Raw genomic sequence first — 21,568 nt, 5'->3', positions numbered from 1 at the left:
AGTTGATTCCGTTTGGAAATTACTTGTAGCAAATAATGATGGTATACATCTGGTATCCTGACAGTTCAGAGATAATTGCTGTAAAAAAATTTTCCCTTACAACATGAGAGAAACCACCAATGTGCTTTAACACTTTCAAATGGTTAGGGTGGGGGGAAGGATAACGGACAGTATAGAGGAAATTACTTTCATTACTCTTGTAATGCTAGTGTGACTTTTAGAAAGCAATCGACAAACACTCTTGTTTAATAGCAATGTGACAAATCTTTTCTTCATTTTAGCTTACTTCACTAAAATAGTTTCCTGGGAACAAGGGAAAGAAAACTTTTAAGACTCTTGATAGTTTCTAAAAAATCACTTTCCATGCAAAATGTGAATTAGATTATTCCATTTTTATTAATCTTTGCCATTACTGGATATTATCTTTTGAAACAGTTTTTCATTCTTAGCTCATGGCAGGGGAATTATTAAAGAATCATGGCACACTAATTTGATGGGGCATTATGCACTTATTAATATGACATTTGTGACAACTTTGTATTAAAACAAAAATGATATTTAAATTATGTGAAAATATTTAAGTTGGAAACAGAAACAAAACTACAGCATTTTTCTTCTTTTTTGCAAAACTAAAACTTAAAGATAGCCTAGACAGAATAGAATGACTGGAAAGGAAAACCCAAACATTAATGGTTACCTTAGAGACCTTTCTCATATTCTTCTGAATTACCCCAGTTTTTAAAATAGATAAAGATAAAGAAGGCATATTATTAAAAAAGAGAAAAACACTAAAGAAAGTGTCCAGTTATTTTAGGAAGAATAACTCAGAATAAAGAATGTTAAAATAATTTAAGTAGTACAATTATTGCCTCAAGTGCCTAGAAACTACACATTGAGGCTGAGCTGTACTGGTGTGTCCTATCAGATTATTAGAAGGAACCCACTGTTACTGGTAGACAGAGAGCATTTATAATCCCTACTCTCAAAAGCTTCCAAAGAAGAGTGTTTTGTGTTTTTAGGAGCTACACCAAGATAGGGGACTTGAGTTCTTGACTTAATCATGTGTTATCAAAGGAGAATGCAGGCTGTTGATGCCTAGCACAGAATTATTGTTTAGAAGATGACATTCCTATTTGAAAAGGATCTGAACTGGCCTGGATCCTAGCCAACCTCTAATCCCCCTCTCCCAACTCCTGGTGTTTTATAAGAATTAACCACTCTGTGGTTCAATGCCCTTGGACTTCATCTGGGCACTATTTTAGTGTTGTAAGAAACCTAAGGAAAGTCTGTGACTTTTTATCCAAGCCAGAAGTCAAGCCCTCTAACTTTCTAGAAGGAAACTTTTTAACTTTCTATAATTTTTTTCATTTTGTTTTATTGACTTAGCTACTTGAAGACCTAATAAAGTACTAAGATTTTTCAATGAAAAACACATACTATATGTACTCTAAATTCTCATTAGAGGAAACAATCCCATCATCCTCTCCAGGTCTTCTAAAGATATCAACTAAGACAACTGATACTGTACAAAAATGAATGGACCTGCTAACTCTCAATTTATAGATTTTATAAACTCATATATTCAACTAATATGCCACATGAAAGATACATTATTTTAGCTTACAGAGAAGAGAAGTTGCCTGTGATGTCCTAGTATGAGGCCCTTCATATAATTTTTATCATTTAATCTTCAAAATAAGCCAAATGTTATTATGGATTTTACCAATGAGGAAATTAGTTTGAAATTTCAAGGGTTAAGTACCATGATCACTGTCTTCTTTTAAAGTTCTTATTTAAATTCTAGTGAGTTAACATATAGTGTAATACTAGTTTTGGCTGTGCAATTTAGGGATTCAGTACTTCCATACAACACCCTGTTTTCAATATCTTATAGTTGTTAAATAACAGAAGTATGATTTAAATCCTTATCTTCATGGGGCGCCTGGGTGGCGCAGTCGGTTAAGTGTCCGACTTCAGCCAGGTCACGATCTCGCGGTCTGTGAGTTCGAGCCCCGCGTCAGGCTCTGGGCTGATGGCTCGGAGCCTGGAGCCTGTTTCCGATTCTGTGTCTCCCTCTCTCTCTGCCCCTCCCCCGTTCATGCTCTGTCTCTCTCTGTCCCAAAAATAAATAAAAAAAAAACGTTGAAAAAAATTAAAAAAAAAAAAAAGTCCTTATCTTCATGATTCCCAAGCCCATTTTTAGCACTATAGTACATTTACTTATTGATAAAATTTCTTCTTATAAAACCACTGTTTAATATGACATACTTAACTTTCAAGCATCCAAATGATAAAAATACACATAAAATATATCGAAATCTTTGGAAAGCATTTATTGTCTTCCACTTATGAAGGCACTATCCACAAAAATGAATTAAAATTAAAAAAATAGCCAAAGATCCTTTCTAATGGTCTAGTGTGGACAGTTAAGATGTAGGGTGGTAGAATTGATTTGTTACATAAATGGGAAGTAAAAGAATTAATATTTCTTCTTTTGCCTTGGATCCCTGTAGCCAAATTAACACCTATAATTACTTTAGCCCCCTGTTACACATGTTTTGTTTGTAATCCTGTTTTTACCATAAACACTTTTAATTACAAGTTTCCTCAAACCCTTACTGAGCATATTTATGTGTGATTAATATATAAATTATTGTGGGCTCTTTCTTGAGATAATTTTTATTTAAGATTTTAGTGAACTATATTCTTGAATACAGTAGCTTTTCACCTATTATTTATAAGGGTCTGTTGTATTACAGGCAACTTTCTCTTCTTAACTACCCTCTTTGTGCTATTTTGGGATTTTTAAAGAAATTTAAATAATATCCTGCTCTTGATGTTGTCCCACCAGCAATGATCGCCTCAGCAAAATAAATTCGTTATATTTATTGACAGGATGTTTTCCTTTGGAAATAATATTAGTAAAACTTTTCTCTTTATCTTACCTGCTGACTATGTTTTAAAGTCATTCTCACCATTCCATTCTATTAAGTAATAGAAAACATTTCCAGGGATTTGAATTCCTTTTGCATTTTTCAGATGAAACCAGAAGATTCTCACTTTGGAAGATGTTTGTTCTCCTTCCCAAAAAGAAATGTGAGAAAGAATTGCTACAAGCAGGCAATTGGTCTGCACATGAATTTTCCCAAGAACGTGTCAAGGAAAGAAAACATATTAAAAATAAGGACTCATGATGCAACTCTGGCTTCCCAGTATTTGTGCTAAAGTTGATGCTTACTCGAGAGATTCAGTTTCACTTGGAAGTTAATTTAGCACTTATTTTTACAAACTTCTTCAATCCCTATGGTTGTGAATTAGAAACAGGATTCTCTAGAGATCAAAATCCCTGACACCCGCACATTCTAAAGACCCAATTATCTTCACTTAAAGAGAATCTTCCCCAGCCATACATTTCTTGGAGTATTCATTGAATATGACTGTGTTTGATGGCTTCTACAGAAGCTGGGGTTGGAATCAGAATATGTCCAAAAGGTCTCTGAAGAGTTATCCTTTTACCAAAAAAAAATTTTTTTATTCCACAGATAATACCAGGTCAATCCTAAAATACTCCTAAATAGTCATTCCACCTCTTTAAACTCTTTTTATCTTTCATATTTTTGTTAGTTCTAGACCATGCACTACACATTTTTTCTTTATACCAATATAATCATAGTATATGTTTAATTAGTATTTGCCACTTTATAGCAATGTTTTTGTGATTTTTTTAGTCTTTATAATATACCTTTTTAACATTTGAAGAGTCTTTAATCAAGTGGAATTAGTGTAATCTAGCCTATAATTTTAATAGTATTGGATAGTTTAATTTGTCTCAAATTCATGAGATTTTGGTATAATGACCATTGGTATCTATGTATTAGGCTAACTAATCTGCTTTTCCTTCTTCTGAAAAGCAGGTATCATCATGAACACAGCCACTCAGGGACACACTCCTAGAAGAGTGAATAATCTCCTCACTGTGTGTGCCAGACTTTGTTCAGATTGCTGTTTCCATGCCATCTGTTCCTGGATTGTTTTCCTGCCTTCTCTCCAGGAGCATTGCAGTACCCTCTGGGCTCTATCCTAGCCAAGCCTGCTGACCTTCAAAACTCTAGGCTTTAAGGCCCATTGGATGTAAGAACTCATGAAATTTGGCCCCTCTAGTTTTCCCAGCCAATGTCTTTGGGGAAACTTTCTCCTTATGTGTTTCCCTGTGTGCTTTTCTCTCTCTAGCCTTTCTCCATGAGGATGGCTCCCTCCCCTCTGCAGCACCCTGGATCCTTTTCTCCCCCAAACCAAGTCTCTCTACTTGCTACCTTCTTTGAGGTGGCCTCTTCTCTCCTTTTAGTTGTGGAGATTGTTCTGGCAGTGTTTAGGTTGATTCTGGGTTATTTAGGATGATTTGATTGTTATCTAGTTGTGTTTGTGGGATGAGATGGGTTTAGTGTCCTCCTACTATACTGCCATCTTCCTGCCTGCTACCTTTTGTAGTAGTTTTCCATACTTTTCTATTTTGATGAGGGGGAATTATGAAGTCATCATAGTACATCATTTGATAGACTATCGTACATCCATTAAATAATATTTTTGAAGAATTTGTGTAAAAATAATAAATAATGTTATAAAAATAAAAATAATGTTAATACTTATGTTAACATTGTTACTTGAAGAAAAAACAAAAACTAGTTTTTTTCATTGTTTGCAAAGCCAAAACCTAACTAGGAAAACTTATGTGTGATAGATGCTGGAAAGATCTATTTGAAAAATTAACCAGGGTACTTTTTCCTAATTGTTTTAGTTTCTCAAATAAATATGGATACATATGAAAAACAGAAAATGTAATTTTAAAAGAGAGGTAAAAATTGAGGTATGTGCCTTATTGTGTTAGAAAGTTTAATTGACAGTAAAAAAGTAAAATCTCTATTTAAATAATTAAAGCAATTTCTTTAGGTCTGGAGATTACACATTGATGCTGAGTTGCCCTGCATGCGCATTAGGACATTTTGTACCTTCTAGGTGATGACAGAAAAGCTAAGTACAGTTTTTTTAAACAATATTTTTGATGGGTGCCACTTTATTGAGCCATTAGGTTTTATAAAATTATGACCCATATCCTAGCTTTATTTATTTTTATTTATTGTTATTTTTTAATACAATTTATTGTCAAATTGGCTAACATACAGTGTGTAAAGTGTGCTCTTGGTTTTTGGGCTAGATTCCAGTGGTTCATCATTACACACAACACTCAGTGCTCATCACAAGTGCTGTCTTCAATACCCATCACCCATTTTCCCCTCTCCCCCACCCCCCCATCAACCCTCAGTTTGTACTTTATATTTGAGGGTCTCTTATGGTTTGCCTCCCTCCCTCTCTGTAATTATTTTTCCCCCTTCCTTCCCCCATGGTCTTCTGTTAAGTATCTTAAGATCCACATATGAGTGAAAACATATGATATCTGTCTTTCTCTGACTGACTTATTTCACTTAGCATAATACCTTCCAGTTCCATCTACATTGCTGCAAATGGCATGATTTCATTCTTTCTCATTGACAAGTAGTATTCCAGTGTATATATAAACCACATCTTCTTTATCCATTCATCAGTTGATGGACATTTAGGCTCATTCCATAATTTGGCTATTGTTAAAAGCACTGCTATAAACATTGGGGGGTACATGTGCCCCTATGAATCAGCACTTCTGTATCCTTTGCATAAATTCCTAGTAGGGCTATTGCCAGGTCATGGGGTAGTTCTATTTTTAATTTTTTGAGGAAACTCCACACTTTTCCAGAGCGGCTGCACCATTTTGCATTCCCACCAACAGTGCAAGAGGGTTCCTCTTTCTCCACATCCTCGCCAGCATCTATTGTTTCCTGAGTTGTTATTTTTAGCCACTCTGACCGGTGTGAGGTGCTATCTCAGTGTGGTTTTGATTTGTATTTCCCTGATGATGAGTGATGTCGATCATCTTTTCATTAGTCTGTTGGCCATATGGATGTCTTCTTTGGAAAAGTGTGTCTATTCACATCTTCTGCCCATTTATTTTCTGGAGTATTTGTTTTATGGGTGTTGAGTTTGGTAAGTTCTTTATAGATTTTGGATACTAACCCTTTATCCAATATGTCATCTTTTCCCATTCTGTAGGTTTGCCTTTTAGTTTTGTTGATTACTTCCTTTGCAGTGCAGAAGCTTTTTATCTTGATGAGGTCCCAATAATTCATCTTTGCTTTTAGTTCCCTTGCCTTTGGAGATGTGTTGAGCAAGAAGTTGCTGCAGCTGAGGTCACAGAAGTTGTTGCCTGTTTTCTCCTCTAGGGTTTTGATGGTTTCCTGCTCACTTTTAGGTCTTTCATCCATCTTGTGTTTATTTTTGTGTATGGTGTAAGAAAGTGGTCTGGTTTCATTCTTCTGCATGTTCCTGTCCAGTTCTCCTAGCACCATTTACTAAAGAGACTGTCTTTTTTCCATTGGATACTCTTTCCTGCTTTGTCAAAGATTAGTTGGCCATACATTTGTGGGTCCAATTCTGGGTTCTCTATTTTAGTCCACTGGTCTATGTGTCTGTTTTTGTGCCAATACCATACTGTCTTGATGATTTTACAGCCTTGTAGTAGAGGCCACAGTCTGGGATTTGTGATGCCTCCTGCTTTGGTTTTATTTTTCAATAATACTTTGGCTTTTTGGGGTCTTGTGATTCCATACAATTTTTAGGATTGTTTGTTCTAGCTTTGAGAAGAATGCCAGTGCAATTTTGATTGGGATAGCATTGAATGTGTAGATAGCTTTGGGTAGTATTGACATTGTAACAATATTTATTCTTCCAATCCATGAGCATGGAATGTTTTTCATTTTTTTGTGTCTTCTTCAATTTCTTTCATAAGCTTTCTATAGTTTTCAGTGTATAGATTTTTCACCTCCTTGGTTAGATTTATTCCTAGGTATTTTATGGTTCTTTGTGCAATTGTAAATGGGATCAGTTTCTTGATTTCTCTTTCTGTTGATTCATTATCGGTGTATAGAAATGCAACTGATTTCTGTACATTGATTTTGTACCCTGTGACTTTGCTGAATTCATGTATTGGTTCTAGCAGGTTTTTGGTGGAGTCTTTCAGGTTTTCCATGTAGAGTATCATCTTATCTGTGAAAAGTTAATGTTTAAATTCTTCTTTGCCAATTTTGATGCCTCTTATTTCATTTTGTTGTCTGATTGCTGATGCTAGGACTTCCAGCACAATGTTAAACAACAGTGGTGAGAGTGGACATCCCTGCTGTGTTCCTGATCTCAGAGGGAAAGCTCTCAGTTTTTCCCCATTGAGGATTATATTAGCTGTGGGCTTTTCATATACGGCTTTTATGATGTTTAGTTATGTTCCTTCTATCCCAAATTTTGAGGGTTTTTATTAAGAAAGGGTGCTGTATTTGTCAAATGCTTTTTCTACATCTATTGACGGGATCATATGGTTCTTATCCTTTCTTTTTTGATGTTATGTATAACATTGATTGATTTGGGAATATTAAACCAGCCCCACAGGCCAGGAATGAATCCCACTTGATCATGGTGAATAATTCTTTTTATATGCTGTTTTGTTTGATTTGCTAGTGTCTTATTGAGAATTTTTGCATCCATGTTCATTAGGGATATTGGCCTGTAATTCTCTTCTTTTGTGGGGGTCTCTGCCTGGTTTGGGAATCAAGGTAATGCTGGCTTCATAGAATGAGTCTGGAAGTTTTCCTTCCGTTTATATTTTTTGGGACAGCTTGAGAAGGATAGGTATTAACTCTGCTTAATTAAGTCTGGTAGAATTCCCCCAGGAAGCCATCTGTTCCAGGACTCTTATTTGTTGGGAGATTTTTGATAACTGATTCAATTTATTCACTAGTTATGGGTCTGTTCAAATTTTCTGTTTCTTCCCATTTGAGTTTTGGTAGTGTGTGTGTGTCTAGGAATTTGTCCATTTCTTCCAGGTTGTCCCATTTGTTGGCAAATAATTTTTCATAGTATTCTCTGATAATTGCTTGTATTTCTGAGTGATTGGTTATGATAAATCCATTTTCATTTGTGATTTTATCTATTTGGGTCCTCTCTCTTTTTCTTTTTTTTTTCTTTTTTTTTCTTTTTTTTTGAGAAGTCCAGCTAGGCGTTTACCAATTTTGTTTATTTTTTCAAAAAATAAGCTCTTAGTTTCGTTGATATGTTTTAGTGTTTTGTTTTTTGGTTTTTTTTTTGGGGGGGGGGATTCTGTATTGTTTATTTCTGCTCCGATCTTTATTATTTCTCTTCTTCTGCTGGCCTTGGGGTTTCTTTGTTGTTCTGATTCTAGTTCCTTTAGGTATGCTCTTAGATTTTGTATTTGGGATTTTTCTTGTTTCTTGAGGTAGGCCTGGATTTCAATGTATTTTCCTCTTAGGACTGTCTTTGCTGCATCCCAAAGGTTTTGGACTCTTGTGTTTTCCTTTTCATTTGTTTCCATATATTTTTAAGTTCCTTCTTTAATTGCCTGGTTGACCCATTCATTGTTTAGTAGGATGTTCTTTAACCTCCATGCATTTGGAGGTTTTCCAAACTTTTTCCTGTGGTTGATTTCAAGTTTCATAGCATCGTGGTCTGAAAATGTGCATGGTATGATCTCAATTCTTTTGTATTTATTGAGGGCTGTTTTGTGACCCAGTATGTGGTCTATTTTGGGGTATGTTCCATGTGCACTCGAGAAGAATGCATATTCTGTTGCTTGAGGATAAAAAGTTCCGAATATATCTGTCAGGTCTATCTGGTCCAGTGTATCATTCAGGGCCATTGTTTCTTCATTGGTTTTCTGTCTACATGATCTGTCTATTGTTGTCAGTGGAGTATTAAAGTCCCCTGCAATTATCACATTCTTACCAATAAAATTGCTTATGTTTGCAATTGTCTTATATATTTGAGTGCCCTCAAATCGGTGCATAGACATTTATTTATTTATTTATTTATTTATTATTTATTTGTTTTTTAATTTACATCCAAGTTAGTTAGCATATAGTTCAACAATGATTTACCGATTTAGCCCATGCCCCTCCCACAACCCCCCAGTAACCCTCTATTCTCTATATTTAAGAGTGTCTTATTTTTTGTCCCCCTCCTGTTTTTATATTATTTTTGCTTCCTTTTCCTTGTGTTCATCTGTTCTGTGTCTTAAAGTCGTCATATAAGTGAAGTCATATGATATTTGCCTTTCTGTGACTAACACTGCTTAGCATAATACCCTCTAGTTCCATCCATGTAGTTGCAAATGGCAAGGTTTCATTCTTTTTGATTGCCAAGTAATAAGAAACCACATCTTCTTTTAACATTCATCCAACGATGGACATTTGGGCTCTTTCCATTCTTTGGCTTTGTTGATAGTGCTGCTATAAACATTGGGGCACATGTGCCCCTTTGAAACAGTGTACCTGTATCCTTTGGATAAATACCTAGTAGTGCAATTTCTGGGTCGTAGGGTAGTTCTATTTTTAATTTTTTGAGGAACCTCCATACTGTTTTCCAGAGTGGCTGGGTGCATAGACATTTATAATTGTTAGTTCTTCTTGGTGGATAGATCCCATAATTATCATATAATGCCCTTCTTCATCTTTTGTTATTGCCTTTAGCTTAAAGTATTGTTTGTCTAAGTATGTCTATTGTATGTCTAAGTATTGCTACTCCAGCTTTCTTCTGATTTCCAGTAGCATGATAGACGGTTTTCCATCCCCTCACTTTCATTCTGAACGTGTCCTCAGGTCTAAAATGGGTCTCTTGTAGACAGCAAATAAATGTGTCTTGTTTTTTTTAATCCATTCTGTTACCCTATGTCTTTTGATTGGAGCATTTAGTCCATTTACATTCAGTGTTATTATTGAAAGATATGAATTTAGAGTCATTGTGTTATCTGTAGGTTTCATGCTTGTAGTAATGTCTCCGGTCCTTTGTGGTCTTTGCAACATTCCACTCACAGAGTCCCCCTTAGGATCTCTTATAGGGCTGGTTTAGTAGTGATGAACTCCTTCAGTTTTTGTTTGTTTGTGAAAACTTTTCTGTATCCTTCCTTGCTGGGTAAAGGATTCTTGGCTGCATATTTTTCCTATTCAGCACATTGAAAACTTCCTGCTACTCCTTTCTGGCCTTCCAAGTTTCAGTAGAAAAGTCTGTTGCTACCCTTATGTGTCTACCCTTGTGGTTTAAGACCTGTTTATCCCTAGCTGCTTTCAGAATTCTCTCTTTATCTTTGTATTTTGCCAGTTTTACTATGATATGTCATGCAGAAGATCAATTGAGATTATGTCTGAAGGGAGTTCTCTGTGCCTCCTGGATTTCAATGTCTGTTTCCTTCCCCAGATTGGGGGAGTTCTCAGCTATGATTTGTTTCTCTCTCTTCTTTTTCTGGAACTCCTATGATACAGATATTATTACATTTCATTGAATCACTTAGTTCTTTAATTCTCCCTTGTGGTCCAAAATTTTTTTCTCTCTCTTTTTATTAGCTTCATCTTTTTCCATAATTTTATCTTCTATTTCACTTATTTGCCCCTCTGCTTCTTCAATCCTTGCTATCACTGCCTGTAGTTTATTTTGTGCCTCATTTACAACATTTTTAAATTTCATCATGACTATTTTTTAGTTCCTTGATCTCTGGAGCAATAGATTCTCAGCTGTCTTCTGTGCTTTTTTCAAGACCAGCAAATAATCTTATGACTATTATTCTAAATTATTGTTCACTTATATTATTTATATCTGTTTTGATCAATTCTTTAGCTTTCATTTCTTCCTGGAATTTCTTTTGAGGAGAATTATTCCATTTCATCATTTTGGCTAGTTCCCATGTCCTAGCTTTAATGAGATAGGTTAAAAAAATAGTAACTAACCCTTTTCTGTTACAAAATGTAAAAGAACAATTCTCTTTGCTTGAAACATTGTTCTGAGATGACTTACTTGGATACTTCAATTAAGTAATGTTGGATATGGGATTTTGAGGATCCATTATGATTTGAGAAGAAAGGAAAAATAATGGGTCAAGAGCTCTGCTCTTAGGAAAGAAGCTTACTCACATTGTGGTAGACCAGGACCTAAGAAGATAAGTCCAGGAAGCAATTTCGTGTAGTCAGCTCAGTGAACTTTGGAAGCAATGATGTTGGGTACTGTTTTAATTCATTTAATGTTCAGTTCTGTGATTTCCCCCCCCCTGTCATTACACCTGTAGTCAAAGTCTGTTTTACCTGGGCTAGTGGTTTTGTGGTGAACAAATTGTATTCATTTTTTTGGTGAAGCCGTTCAAGGAAAGGAGAGCACTGTCCTCAGAAGTAGAAGATGGCTGAGAGTACCTGGGATTCTATACATATTTTCACCATTACCTCCTAATTGTTTAATTTAGATAGGTGGCGATTTTATGCCAATTAGCGTGGGGGATAGGTATATATATATTTAGGCGAATTCTTTGGAGACGCTTACAGTACAGAGTGGGATTGAGTTACAAATTACTTGGTAGACTTACAATAAGAAACCTGAATAGCTTGATGGCTTCCAGGTTTCATTGTATGCTTTCAGAATTTCTGAATTTCTTGTGAATTTCAAAATGCCATTCATATTCACATAAGTACCAGTAAATTCTGATTTTCAACTTCAATAAGTTTTAGATTATTTTGTACAATAAACACTTTTTCTCTTCTCTCCCTGATTTAATAAATGTGAATTAACTAAATATATATAAAATTCTTTTAACAGTGCCTAGAAATTTATAATTTTTACTCTTACTATTGATAACCAAGAGGTAATGTAGCTATACATTACCTAATATACCTAGGTAACAGGTCTTTCTACTATATTATCAATAAGACATGGTAGGTTGAACAGCGGTATGGACAAGAACCCTGGGGTATATTTGGATTAGCATTTCAGCAGTATATGATAAAAAGAATGGGATAAGACACATCCTCAAGACTCCGGATTGGCTATTTGTAATACAGTATAAATGTAATATAATTAGGCCTTTAGGGGATTATTCTTGAAGTTTTCAAAAGTTTTGAATGTCTTTCCCCTGAAGCAATTTAAAGCTATGGCTTAGAAAAGTGTATAAGTCCCTTAGAGCAAGAAATATTTAAATTGCCTTCCTGAGCCTGGAGAAAATTCTTTAGATAATTTCCTGAGTCTTCATCTTAGGGCAGTGTTTTCACCTTGGCTTGAAGGGCAAATGAAATCTTCCATGGTCTCAAGTATTTATTTTTATCTTACTTTTGAACTAGCACATCCAAAATACATTCCCTCTGTAATCAATCATATTTGGCTGTAATGTATAGAAAATTTTAAAACCATTTGAAATAGTACCTTTGCCATCAATGTTTTCCAGACCACAAGGCCTGTGACATTATGGTTCCTCAGTGGTGATACCTTCAGATATTCATCAACCTCATGGAAAATTTTGTACAATTGGCTGCAAATAGAAGATCAAGCAAAATAATCTGCTGTGCATTGCAACCTAGGAGGTGAATCAATCTTCCATTTAGAGGTAATTGCTGAAAACATACTAATAACACAAATCTAAGGGGATGCCTGTCGAATGAACTGAGTTGAAATAAGCCATGTGTTTGGGGGACAGAATATTTCTTACCATAAAGAGTCTTTACAGAATAGGAATGAAAAAGTTCCAAGAGGATTTTCTCTGATATAATGGAAAAATGGAGACAAAATTAAAACACATGTTCAAATAACAATTTGAATATCCAAAAAAAGATGGATATTTAGATGTAGAATTTATCTTACTGGGAATAAAAATTCATTTAGCCAGAATATAGTTTCTGGGTTCATGGTTTTAGTAGTGCTTACCTGTCTAATGGTATCATTTCCGACTGGTCCAGTGAGGTACTATACAATAGGAAGCAGATTTGCATTCTTGATATAGAATATAAACTAAGCTTGTGTCATCGAAGTTCTGATTATGTAACAGTTTTCCATTTTTTCTCATAGCACCAATTTGATTCTGTTTAGCAAATGTTTATCCGGTGCTAATCATGAAAAGACTGACAATTCCTTTCCTGAAGTCTCTCACTGGAGGTGCTATTTGGAAAATCTTATTATTCGTTCTAAATACATATTAAATTTGTGTAAAAAGTAAATGAAGAGGAGCAATGAGCCCTTAGCTAAGGGGAAAGCATTTTGAATTTCATTGTTATGTTTATATGAATATCTTGGGAATCGTTTTAAATAGTTGTTAAGTTTTTGTTATTGTTGGTGGTATATTCCTATGGTAACTTTATACATGATACTTGTCACACACACACACACACACACACACACACACACACACACGTAACTTTCATATGAATGAACTAAAATAGGCTTTCTTTAAAAATGTCAACCTGAGTGTCTGGTTCTAAATGGTGCTGGCCTTTGCTATAGTGGCATAACACTCTGTTACAAAGTGACTAGAGATTGGTGTAACATGCATCCATGTCATGAAAATTTTCATGTATGTGATGAAAATTAGTATGTTGTTAGGTTGAGAGACCAGATACCTGAATAGGTCTCATTGATAAAAATTTGAAGTGACTCTTGTAGGAGCATGAAACTTGGGATTGGCATGTAAAAGAATTAGAAAAAAGAGTAAGTCAAGAAATATGAAGAAAACCAAAATAGTGTTTACTATATGCGAGGTGCCTTATATGCGCTATTTTATTTATTCTCCCAAGAACACCACAATGAGACTATTAATTAAAGGTGAGGATATCGAGACACAGAAGTTAATTGCCCAAGGTCAGATAGCTAGTAACTGGCCTTGTAAGCAGAAGGGACATAGATGTGGGATGCTAGCCCTGAAGTCATTGCTGGCCATAGACAGGCTTAATCCATACAGAAAACATATAAAATCTCTGTCTATGTGTTCTGCACAAAGACTCAGGCCTCTTACTGATCCAGGGCACTGACAAGAACTTTTCAGTGAGGACTGAGTGGAGTAATGTGGACTGAATCTACAGCTTTTACCAAAGTAGGGTAGGGTTGGGAAGAGGCAAATCTGGGGAAGCTGTAGACGGATTCCCTGTAGGTATTTCTGCAGCACAGCCTTGTCCCTCACCCTCTTCTTAGGTGGTGTTTTGAGCCCCTTCCTGTCTATGGTGAATGCCATCTCAGAGCATGTTTCCCTTCAAACTTGGTAGCTGCTTACTCTGTTCTGTGGTTGGGGCTTCGAGGGTGTAGTTGTTTTTCTTGTGTTGTAATATTTTTAACATCCTGTGACTTCATATTGGAAGTTTTCTATTGTTCATGGAACTTTTTTGTAGAAACACTAACTCTAATGCACATCTGCATGTCAGTAAAAATCTCAGTTTCATTAAAAAAAGACATGTTTATTTCAATAGACAAAGTGACCTTTCAGAGTGAAATTGCTTCTTAGTAATCATTTACTAAGGAATTGGGATTTTGCTGGCTAGCAATAAAAAGGTGAATCTGGGACTAAATAAAAGACACATGCATCTTTCAGGTATAAAAGAATCCATAAAAGATGAAGTTGATTGAGGACAGGGCAAAAATAGGAAGAAAGTCGTACCCCAATGATGACCAAAAGCAAATATATGTAACTAGATGCCAGTTGAAATAGATTCAGAGAATTCAGACCCAAAACTCATGCCAAGATTCCTGAATAAGGAGCAATGTTCTACATGTTAGGTACTTTTTGTTTGAGTGAATTAGAGCCTTTTCAATGGATTCTGTTTCCATGAAAAAGAAAATATGTGTGTGTGTGTGTGGGGGGGTGCTATTTATGAAGAAAAATGAAAGGAAATAGCCTGAGACTTTATGACACCAGCTCTTTGGATACAAAGACTGTGTCTGATCCCTGGCTGAATGGCAGGGAATATTTCCCTGAGAAATCACCTGGTTAAGGTGGCAATGAAGAGTTTTTTGCATTAATAAAATGAGAAGACAAGTCACAGACTTGTTGACGATATATGCAAGTCATCTATCCAATAAATTATTTGTAGCCAAAGTGTACAAAGAACTCTCAAAACTCAATAATGTGAAAATGAACAATCCAATTAAAAATGGGCAAAAGATGTGAATGACACTTTACTAAAGAGAATGTAAGGATGGCCAAAAAAACCCCCAAATATTAGTCATTAGGGAATGCAAATTAAAAGCATGATGAAATATCACTACATACCTATTAGAATGTGTAAAACAACACACACACACACACACACACACACACACACACCCACTACTAAGTGTTGATGAGGATGAGAAGCAACTATAACTCTCATACATTTCTGGTGGGAATGCAAAAATGATACAGCTACTCTGGAGAGCTGGCAGTTTCTTATAAACTTAAAAATGCATGATTCATTATCCACTATGCCAATCTGATATTTACCCTAGGAAAATGAAAAATTATGTTCACATAAAAATCTGGGTATAATTTTTTTAACAGCTCTATTAATAATTGTCAAGAACTGGAAACAACTCAAATGTCTTTCAGCATATAATTAAACAAACTCTAGTGTATCCATACCATGGAATACTCAGAAATAACAAGTTGGATGAAGCTTGAAGCTCAGAGGCTTTATGCTAAGAGAAAGAAGCCAGAGACCAATGGCTCTTATGATTCCTTTTTTGTATGACTTTCTGGAAGAGATAAAACTATAGGATGAAAAGCATATTAATCTTTGCAGGATATGAGTGGTAAAAGGGGTGACTAAAAAGGGACACAAGGGAATTTTTAGGGTGAAAGACAAGTTCTGTGTTCTTATTATAGGGATAGTTACATGAATCCATACATATTTTAAAATTCATAGAACTATACACTAAAAGAGAGAAAATCACTTTTACTATATATTTTACTATTGATAATTACTAAAATTTTGTTCTATCTCCCATAAAAAAAGATATTTGCATTGGAACAAGAAGACTTCAGATAATTGGGTTTTGCGTGAGTTGTACTTGTTTTTTGGGCAATCAGGCAGTCAAGAAACACTGATTGGGTTTATTGTTGACTTTTGTCCCATCACATTAGCACACTTCATTCAATGTTTTGGTATGAAGTGGGTTATTATTAAATATTCCCGACAAGGAGCTAGACTGCCTTTGCAAGTTAACTAATCAAATCTCTGATATAATGCATTCCATACTGCTTTTAGAGTTCATAAAATATTTCAGATAATTAGGGACCACAAGCAGAGTTGAATTTGGGCCTAGGATTTGCTACATATTAATTATATGACTTTAGGCTTAAACTCTGGTTAACTTAAATTTCTTATTTCTGAAATGGTCATATTGTGGAGTTTCAGTGAGGTAATGTGTGAATAAACCTCACAAATTCCTGGCCCAGAGTGGTCGATACAACAGATTCTCCTTCATACTTCCCTTCTGATGTTGTTTATTTCACTTCTTTACCTTTTCTCCCTTCTTCCCCTTCTCTGTTTTCTTTCTTCCTTCTTCTCATTGGGTTCATGGCAAATTTTTATATATGTGCATTGGTGAACTTGGACTTACCATAATGAATAAATCATTATGTTAAAAAAATTCTTTGAATTCTTACAGGTAAGAAAAAGTACAATGGAATGGGAAAATCAAACCATTCTGGTGGAATTCTTTTTAAAGGGGCTTTCTGATTACCCAAGGCTTGAGCTACTCTTTTTTGCACTAATCTTAATAATGTATGTTTTCATCCTTCTGGGCAATGGCACCCTTATTTTAATCAGCATCTGGGACTCCCACCTTCACACCCCTATGTACTTCTTCCTGGGGAACCTCTCCTTCTTGGACATCTGCTACACCACCACCTCCATTCCCTCCACTCTGGTAAACTTCCTCTCAGAAAGAAAGACCATATCCTTCTCTGGCTGTGCAATACAGATGTTCCTTGGCATGGCCATGGGGACAACAGAGTGTGTGCTCCTGGGCATGATGGCCTTTGACCGGTATGTGGCTATCTGCAACCCTCTAAGATATCCTGTCATCATGAGCAAGGATTCCTATGTGTCCATGGCAGCTGGGTCCTGGTTTGCTGGGGTTATCAACTCTGCAGTGCAAACTGCATTTGTGATACAATTGAACTTCTGTAGGAATAACATCAATCATTTCTCTTGTGAAATTCTGGCTGTCATGAAACTGGCCTGTGCTGACATCTCAGGCAACGAGTTCATCATGGTTGTGGCCACGACATTGTTCACACTGATGCCCCTGCTTTTGATTGTCATATCTTACTCATTAATCATCTCTAGCATCCTGAAGATCCGTACTTCTGAGGGGAGAAGCAAAGCTTTCTCCACCTGCTCAGCCCACCTGATTGTGGTGATAATATTCTATGGAACCATTCTATTCATGTACATGAAGCCCAAGTCTAAAGAGACACTTAATTCAGAGGACTTGGATGCCACTGACAAATTGATATCCATGTTCTATGGAGTGATGACTCCCATGATGAATCCTTTAATCTACAGTCTCAGAAACAAGGATGTAAAGGAGACAGTGAAACATCTATTTAACAGAAGTTTCTTTAGCAAGTGAATGGAAAAGATGATTGAATTGTGAATACATTGGGCATTGTTAAATGTTTAGAATTATGTTGGAATTTTGGTTACTTTTTCTTGTTTTGAACTTTCACATATTACTCAACAATTTTTATGATGACATACAGCATTTCAATATTATGTCATGCTCACTATAGAGAATTTGCAAGATACAGGACATAGGATGAAGAAAATAAAGAGATCACTTATTACTCTAACTCTAGGAGATGGCTTTCAAGTATTTAACAATATATTTTGTGTTCTGTACATACCTCAATATTGGAATTGGGTATTATATGTCTTTTTATGTTCACCTTTATACATAGTCCTATTTCATACACATTATTTCATCAAATCTTTCAAAATAAGTAAGTTCACTGTTGTGAGAAAAACAAAACAGAAAATCCCCCAAACTGCACCCACATTCTCCAGTGGAGAGCCTTGTGACATAGTTTCACATTAATCTCAAAATCCTCCGAAGACTTTTGGATACTATTTTCTTGTTCAGTATTTAGAATGTTTCCTGTGGAACTAAGCATGCGAGCATTTGGGACTATTGAGGGAAATGGGTAAATGCCTTAAGGATGGAGCCTATGCAATCAATCAGAAAGTCCTTATTTTATCTTCTTTTTTTGTTTCAGCTTACATGTTAGCTCTAGCATAAAGAAAATTTTGCAAAATTAAAACTGGGTTGGAAAATCAGTCCACTGGTCTAGAAAGTAATGTGGACAAGTGTTGGGTTAGATGGCATCATATCCATGCCCATTTAGAAGAAAGCAGATTTCTTTGATATCCTGAGATCATTCCAATGCTTTTCCAAAACTTAGAAGAATATCTAAGTTCTTGATTTTTAGTGTGGACCTGCATTGATGCCTTGTCTCTCTTACTAATAGCTTTATCACCTTAGTGATCTAAGTAGATTTGGGGGGATGTCACACAGGATGTGATATTATCTTGATTTTGCTTGGCTTCCTCCTCAAATTTTTACTCTATCTGAAGAACATTTCTAATTTACAAGCCAACAGGAATGAGAAAGTATGTTCACGAGTAAGCCACATTCTAGGAAATCCATTAGGCTGGATAAATTTTATATTGATGGAACAGTAAAGTTAGAGGATGTTGGGGATTAACATATTTTACATAGGCAAATAAGAGTTAAATGCTTGTGGTATTTTGGGGTGTATTAATGTCACTTTTCCAAGTTCAGTTTTTAATTTTAGTGGCAGGAATATCAAACAGTCATGAACTCTATTTAAGTCCCTTTAGCTTCCATCATAGATATTCACAGATTAAATCTGATGGCAAAGGTTGAGACTATTGATGTATTAGAATCACACCCTAGTGAAATAGGCTGTAAAAACCTATTAGTGGGGTGTTTGGGTGGCTCACTTGGTTAAGCATCAGACTCTTGATTTCAGCTCAGGTCTCCTCTCCTACTTCCTGAGCTGGAGCCCTGCAATGGGCTGTGTGCTGACAGCACAAGTGTGCTTGCAATTCTCTCTCTCCCTCTCTCTCTGCCCCTCCCCAGCTTGGGTACTCTCTCTCTCTCTCAAAATAAATAAACAAACAAACTTAAAAACTTATTAGTTTCCATACACAGACTCAAAGGACTTTTATTTCCTGAAGAATTCCAGGTAGGTGGAAAACCTTTAGAGTTAAAGATTTTGTGTTTGCCTCACAGGCCGTGTTCGATATCCAACTCTACTTTCGTTTTTTTCTCAAAGCTTAAATCCAACTGTTTCCACAAGCTCTGGAGGATGACTAACCTAGGGCCTAGTCTTATATTAGACTTACAAATGTTTGATAGAAACTTAATTAAAGAAGCAGACATTTTATTTTATTTTTTTCAAATATTTTATTAAATTTTGAGAGAGAGAAAGAATGAGCACAAGTGGGGGAGGAGCAGAGAGAGAGAAGGGGACAGAGGATTTGAAGTGGGCTCTGTGCTGACAGCAGTGTGCCTGGTGTAAGGCTCGAATTCATGAACTGTGGGATCATGACGTGAGTTGAATTGGATGCTCAACCAACTGAGCCACCCAGGTGCCCCGAAAGTAGAAACTTTTTTTAATTAAAACAATTTTTTTTATGTTTTTATTTTATTTTTGAGAGAGAGAGAGTGCAAACAGGGGAGGGGCAGAGAGAGGGAGACACAGAATCTGAAGCAGGCTCCAGGCTCTGAGCCATCAGCCCAGAGGGCGACGCGGGGCTCGAACTCACTGACCGTGAGATCATGACCTGAGCCGAAGTCAGAGGCTTAACTGACTGAGCCACCCAGGTGCCTGAAAGTAGAAATTTTAATACGCATTTTGTCCTCATACGAGAAGAGGAAGATGGTTTTTCCCTTCTTAGGGTTGTAGAATAAATTTCTGAAGAAAAGAAAGGTCAGTCACCTTTCTTGATGTACCCATATGCTCACATTTGCTGGTTACATACCTTATCACTATAATACTGATAATTCTTTCCTTAATACTTGAGCTTCTGCAGGGTTTTCCATTTAGGACATTTATTTTGAAAGATATTCCCATTTTTCCAATTCTCAGTTAATCAGAATTTTGTGACTTGGAAAACATAAATTTCCTAACAATTCTGTGAAGAAATTACTGTATGGAAACACTCCCATACTATTATTTAATAATAGTAAATGAAATAATTTCTTTCCATCCAGTGTGTATTCTACCATTTGTAACTAAATCCCTGATTGCTACATATGGCATATGAGGTTCTCTTTGCTTTGGTCTGTTTGGTTTCATCTTCCACCAGCCCCCATATGCCTCTCTATTTATATTCTTATGATGCTGTGTTATTTTTATTTTCCTGCCTTCATCATGCATTTCTTGTCTTATACCGTGGTGTTATTGTTTCTTCTTCCCGGATGTCCTTCCTCGTATTTTTTACCTCTCAAAATCTCACTCACAAATTAAGAATCAGTTCATGTATCACCTCTCCTGGCAAGTATGACTTGATCCTGAGTTACTTGTCACTTACACCTCCATAGCACACTAAACAATCATTTTAATTAATTAATTAATTAATTAATATTTATTTTGAGGGAAAGAGTAGGGAAGGAGTGAAGGGAGAGAGAGATAGAGAATCTCAAGCAGGCCCCGCTCCCAGTGCAAAGCCCTACCTGGGGCTCAGCCCCTGGGGCTCATGACTGTGAGATCATGCATGACTTGAGTACAAATCAAGAGTTGGACACTTAACTGACTGAGCCACTGAGGCACGCCTAACTATCATTTTAATTGCAGCATTCCCCCCTCTTATTGAAATCATCTGATTACATGGATATTTTCTCATTACCTGTAGGACAGGTAGAGACTGCACCTTGAACATTTTTATATTCACAGAGATTCTTACAACCAACTTCATTGAGTAGGTATGCAACAAATGCCATGTAAACAGGGGTTATTAGAAAATATAAAACACCAATAGAAATAAGGGTAGAAGCTATGAGTACTTAACACATATAAAAGAAAATGCACCTATTTAAGACACACACACAAAAGTTAAATATTTCTAGTAGTTAAAGATTCCATTTAAAGCCATGATGAGATACTATTTTAAGCCATTTAGATGATGAAAAAACCTCTAAACTATTGACAACATCCAGTGATGATAAGAATAAGAGAAAATCGCTGTATTAATAGTGGGAGCATAAATTAATATTATCTTTTAGCTTCATAAAAATACTCATTGATTTTGACCCATCAGTTCACTTCTAGAATTCTACCTTAACATAGGAATTTGAACTTATTTTGTTAAAAATAAATTAAAAAATAAAAAGGAAAAAGATCATTCGAAAGTATCCAGCCTTAAGGTGCCTCATTGGCTCCTCACAGGAGGAAATGATTTTGTCTTGAGTTATTTTATTGTTTTATAATGAAGATCAGGCTCCTTTCTGAACTATGGTTATCACTAGGTTGTTTAATTATAATTTATTTTCAGCTTTGTTTTTTAAGCCTTTATATATTACCTGAATATATCTTTTCTTTCCTTGTCTAACCTTCTTTTTACCTTCTTCCTACTTCCAAAAAAAATTTCCTGTATACAAAACCTGTGTATTACTT

The 21,568-nt window shown here is 35.7% G+C and overlaps 1 protein-coding gene across 3 annotated transcripts in view; it reads left to right on the top strand.

Moving 5' to 3' along the window:
• Positions 1–17,686, top strand: part of LOC132663126 (olfactory receptor 13C9) — a 205,549-nt gene extending 187,863 nt beyond the window's left edge. For 2 of the 3 annotated variants that reach the window (XM_078436627.1, XM_078436626.1), the window contains 2 exons: positions 12,350–12,508; positions 16,531–17,686. In XM_078436627.1, coding sequence (XP_078292753.1) covers positions 16,546–17,499 — 954 coding nt within the window. In that variant the 5' untranslated portion in view covers positions 12,350–12,508; positions 16,531–16,545 and the 3' untranslated portion in view covers positions 17,500–17,686. Of the gene's footprint in view, positions 1–3,919; positions 4,132–12,349; positions 12,509–16,530 lie in introns of those variants that run through there. The other variant, XM_078436628.1, reaches the window with a different exon arrangement.
• Positions 17,687–21,568: the final 3,882 nt, after the last annotated feature.

This window comes from Panthera onca, chromosome D4, assembly GCF_046562875.1.
Source record: "Panthera onca isolate mPanOnc1 chromosome D4, mPanOnc1 haplotype 2, whole genome shotgun sequence".
Lineage (NCBI taxonomy): Eukaryota > Metazoa > Chordata > Mammalia > Carnivora > Felidae > Panthera > Panthera onca.
The sequence above is the reverse complement of the archived record's forward strand: the minus strand, read 5'-3'. Positions and strand labels throughout refer to the sequence as shown.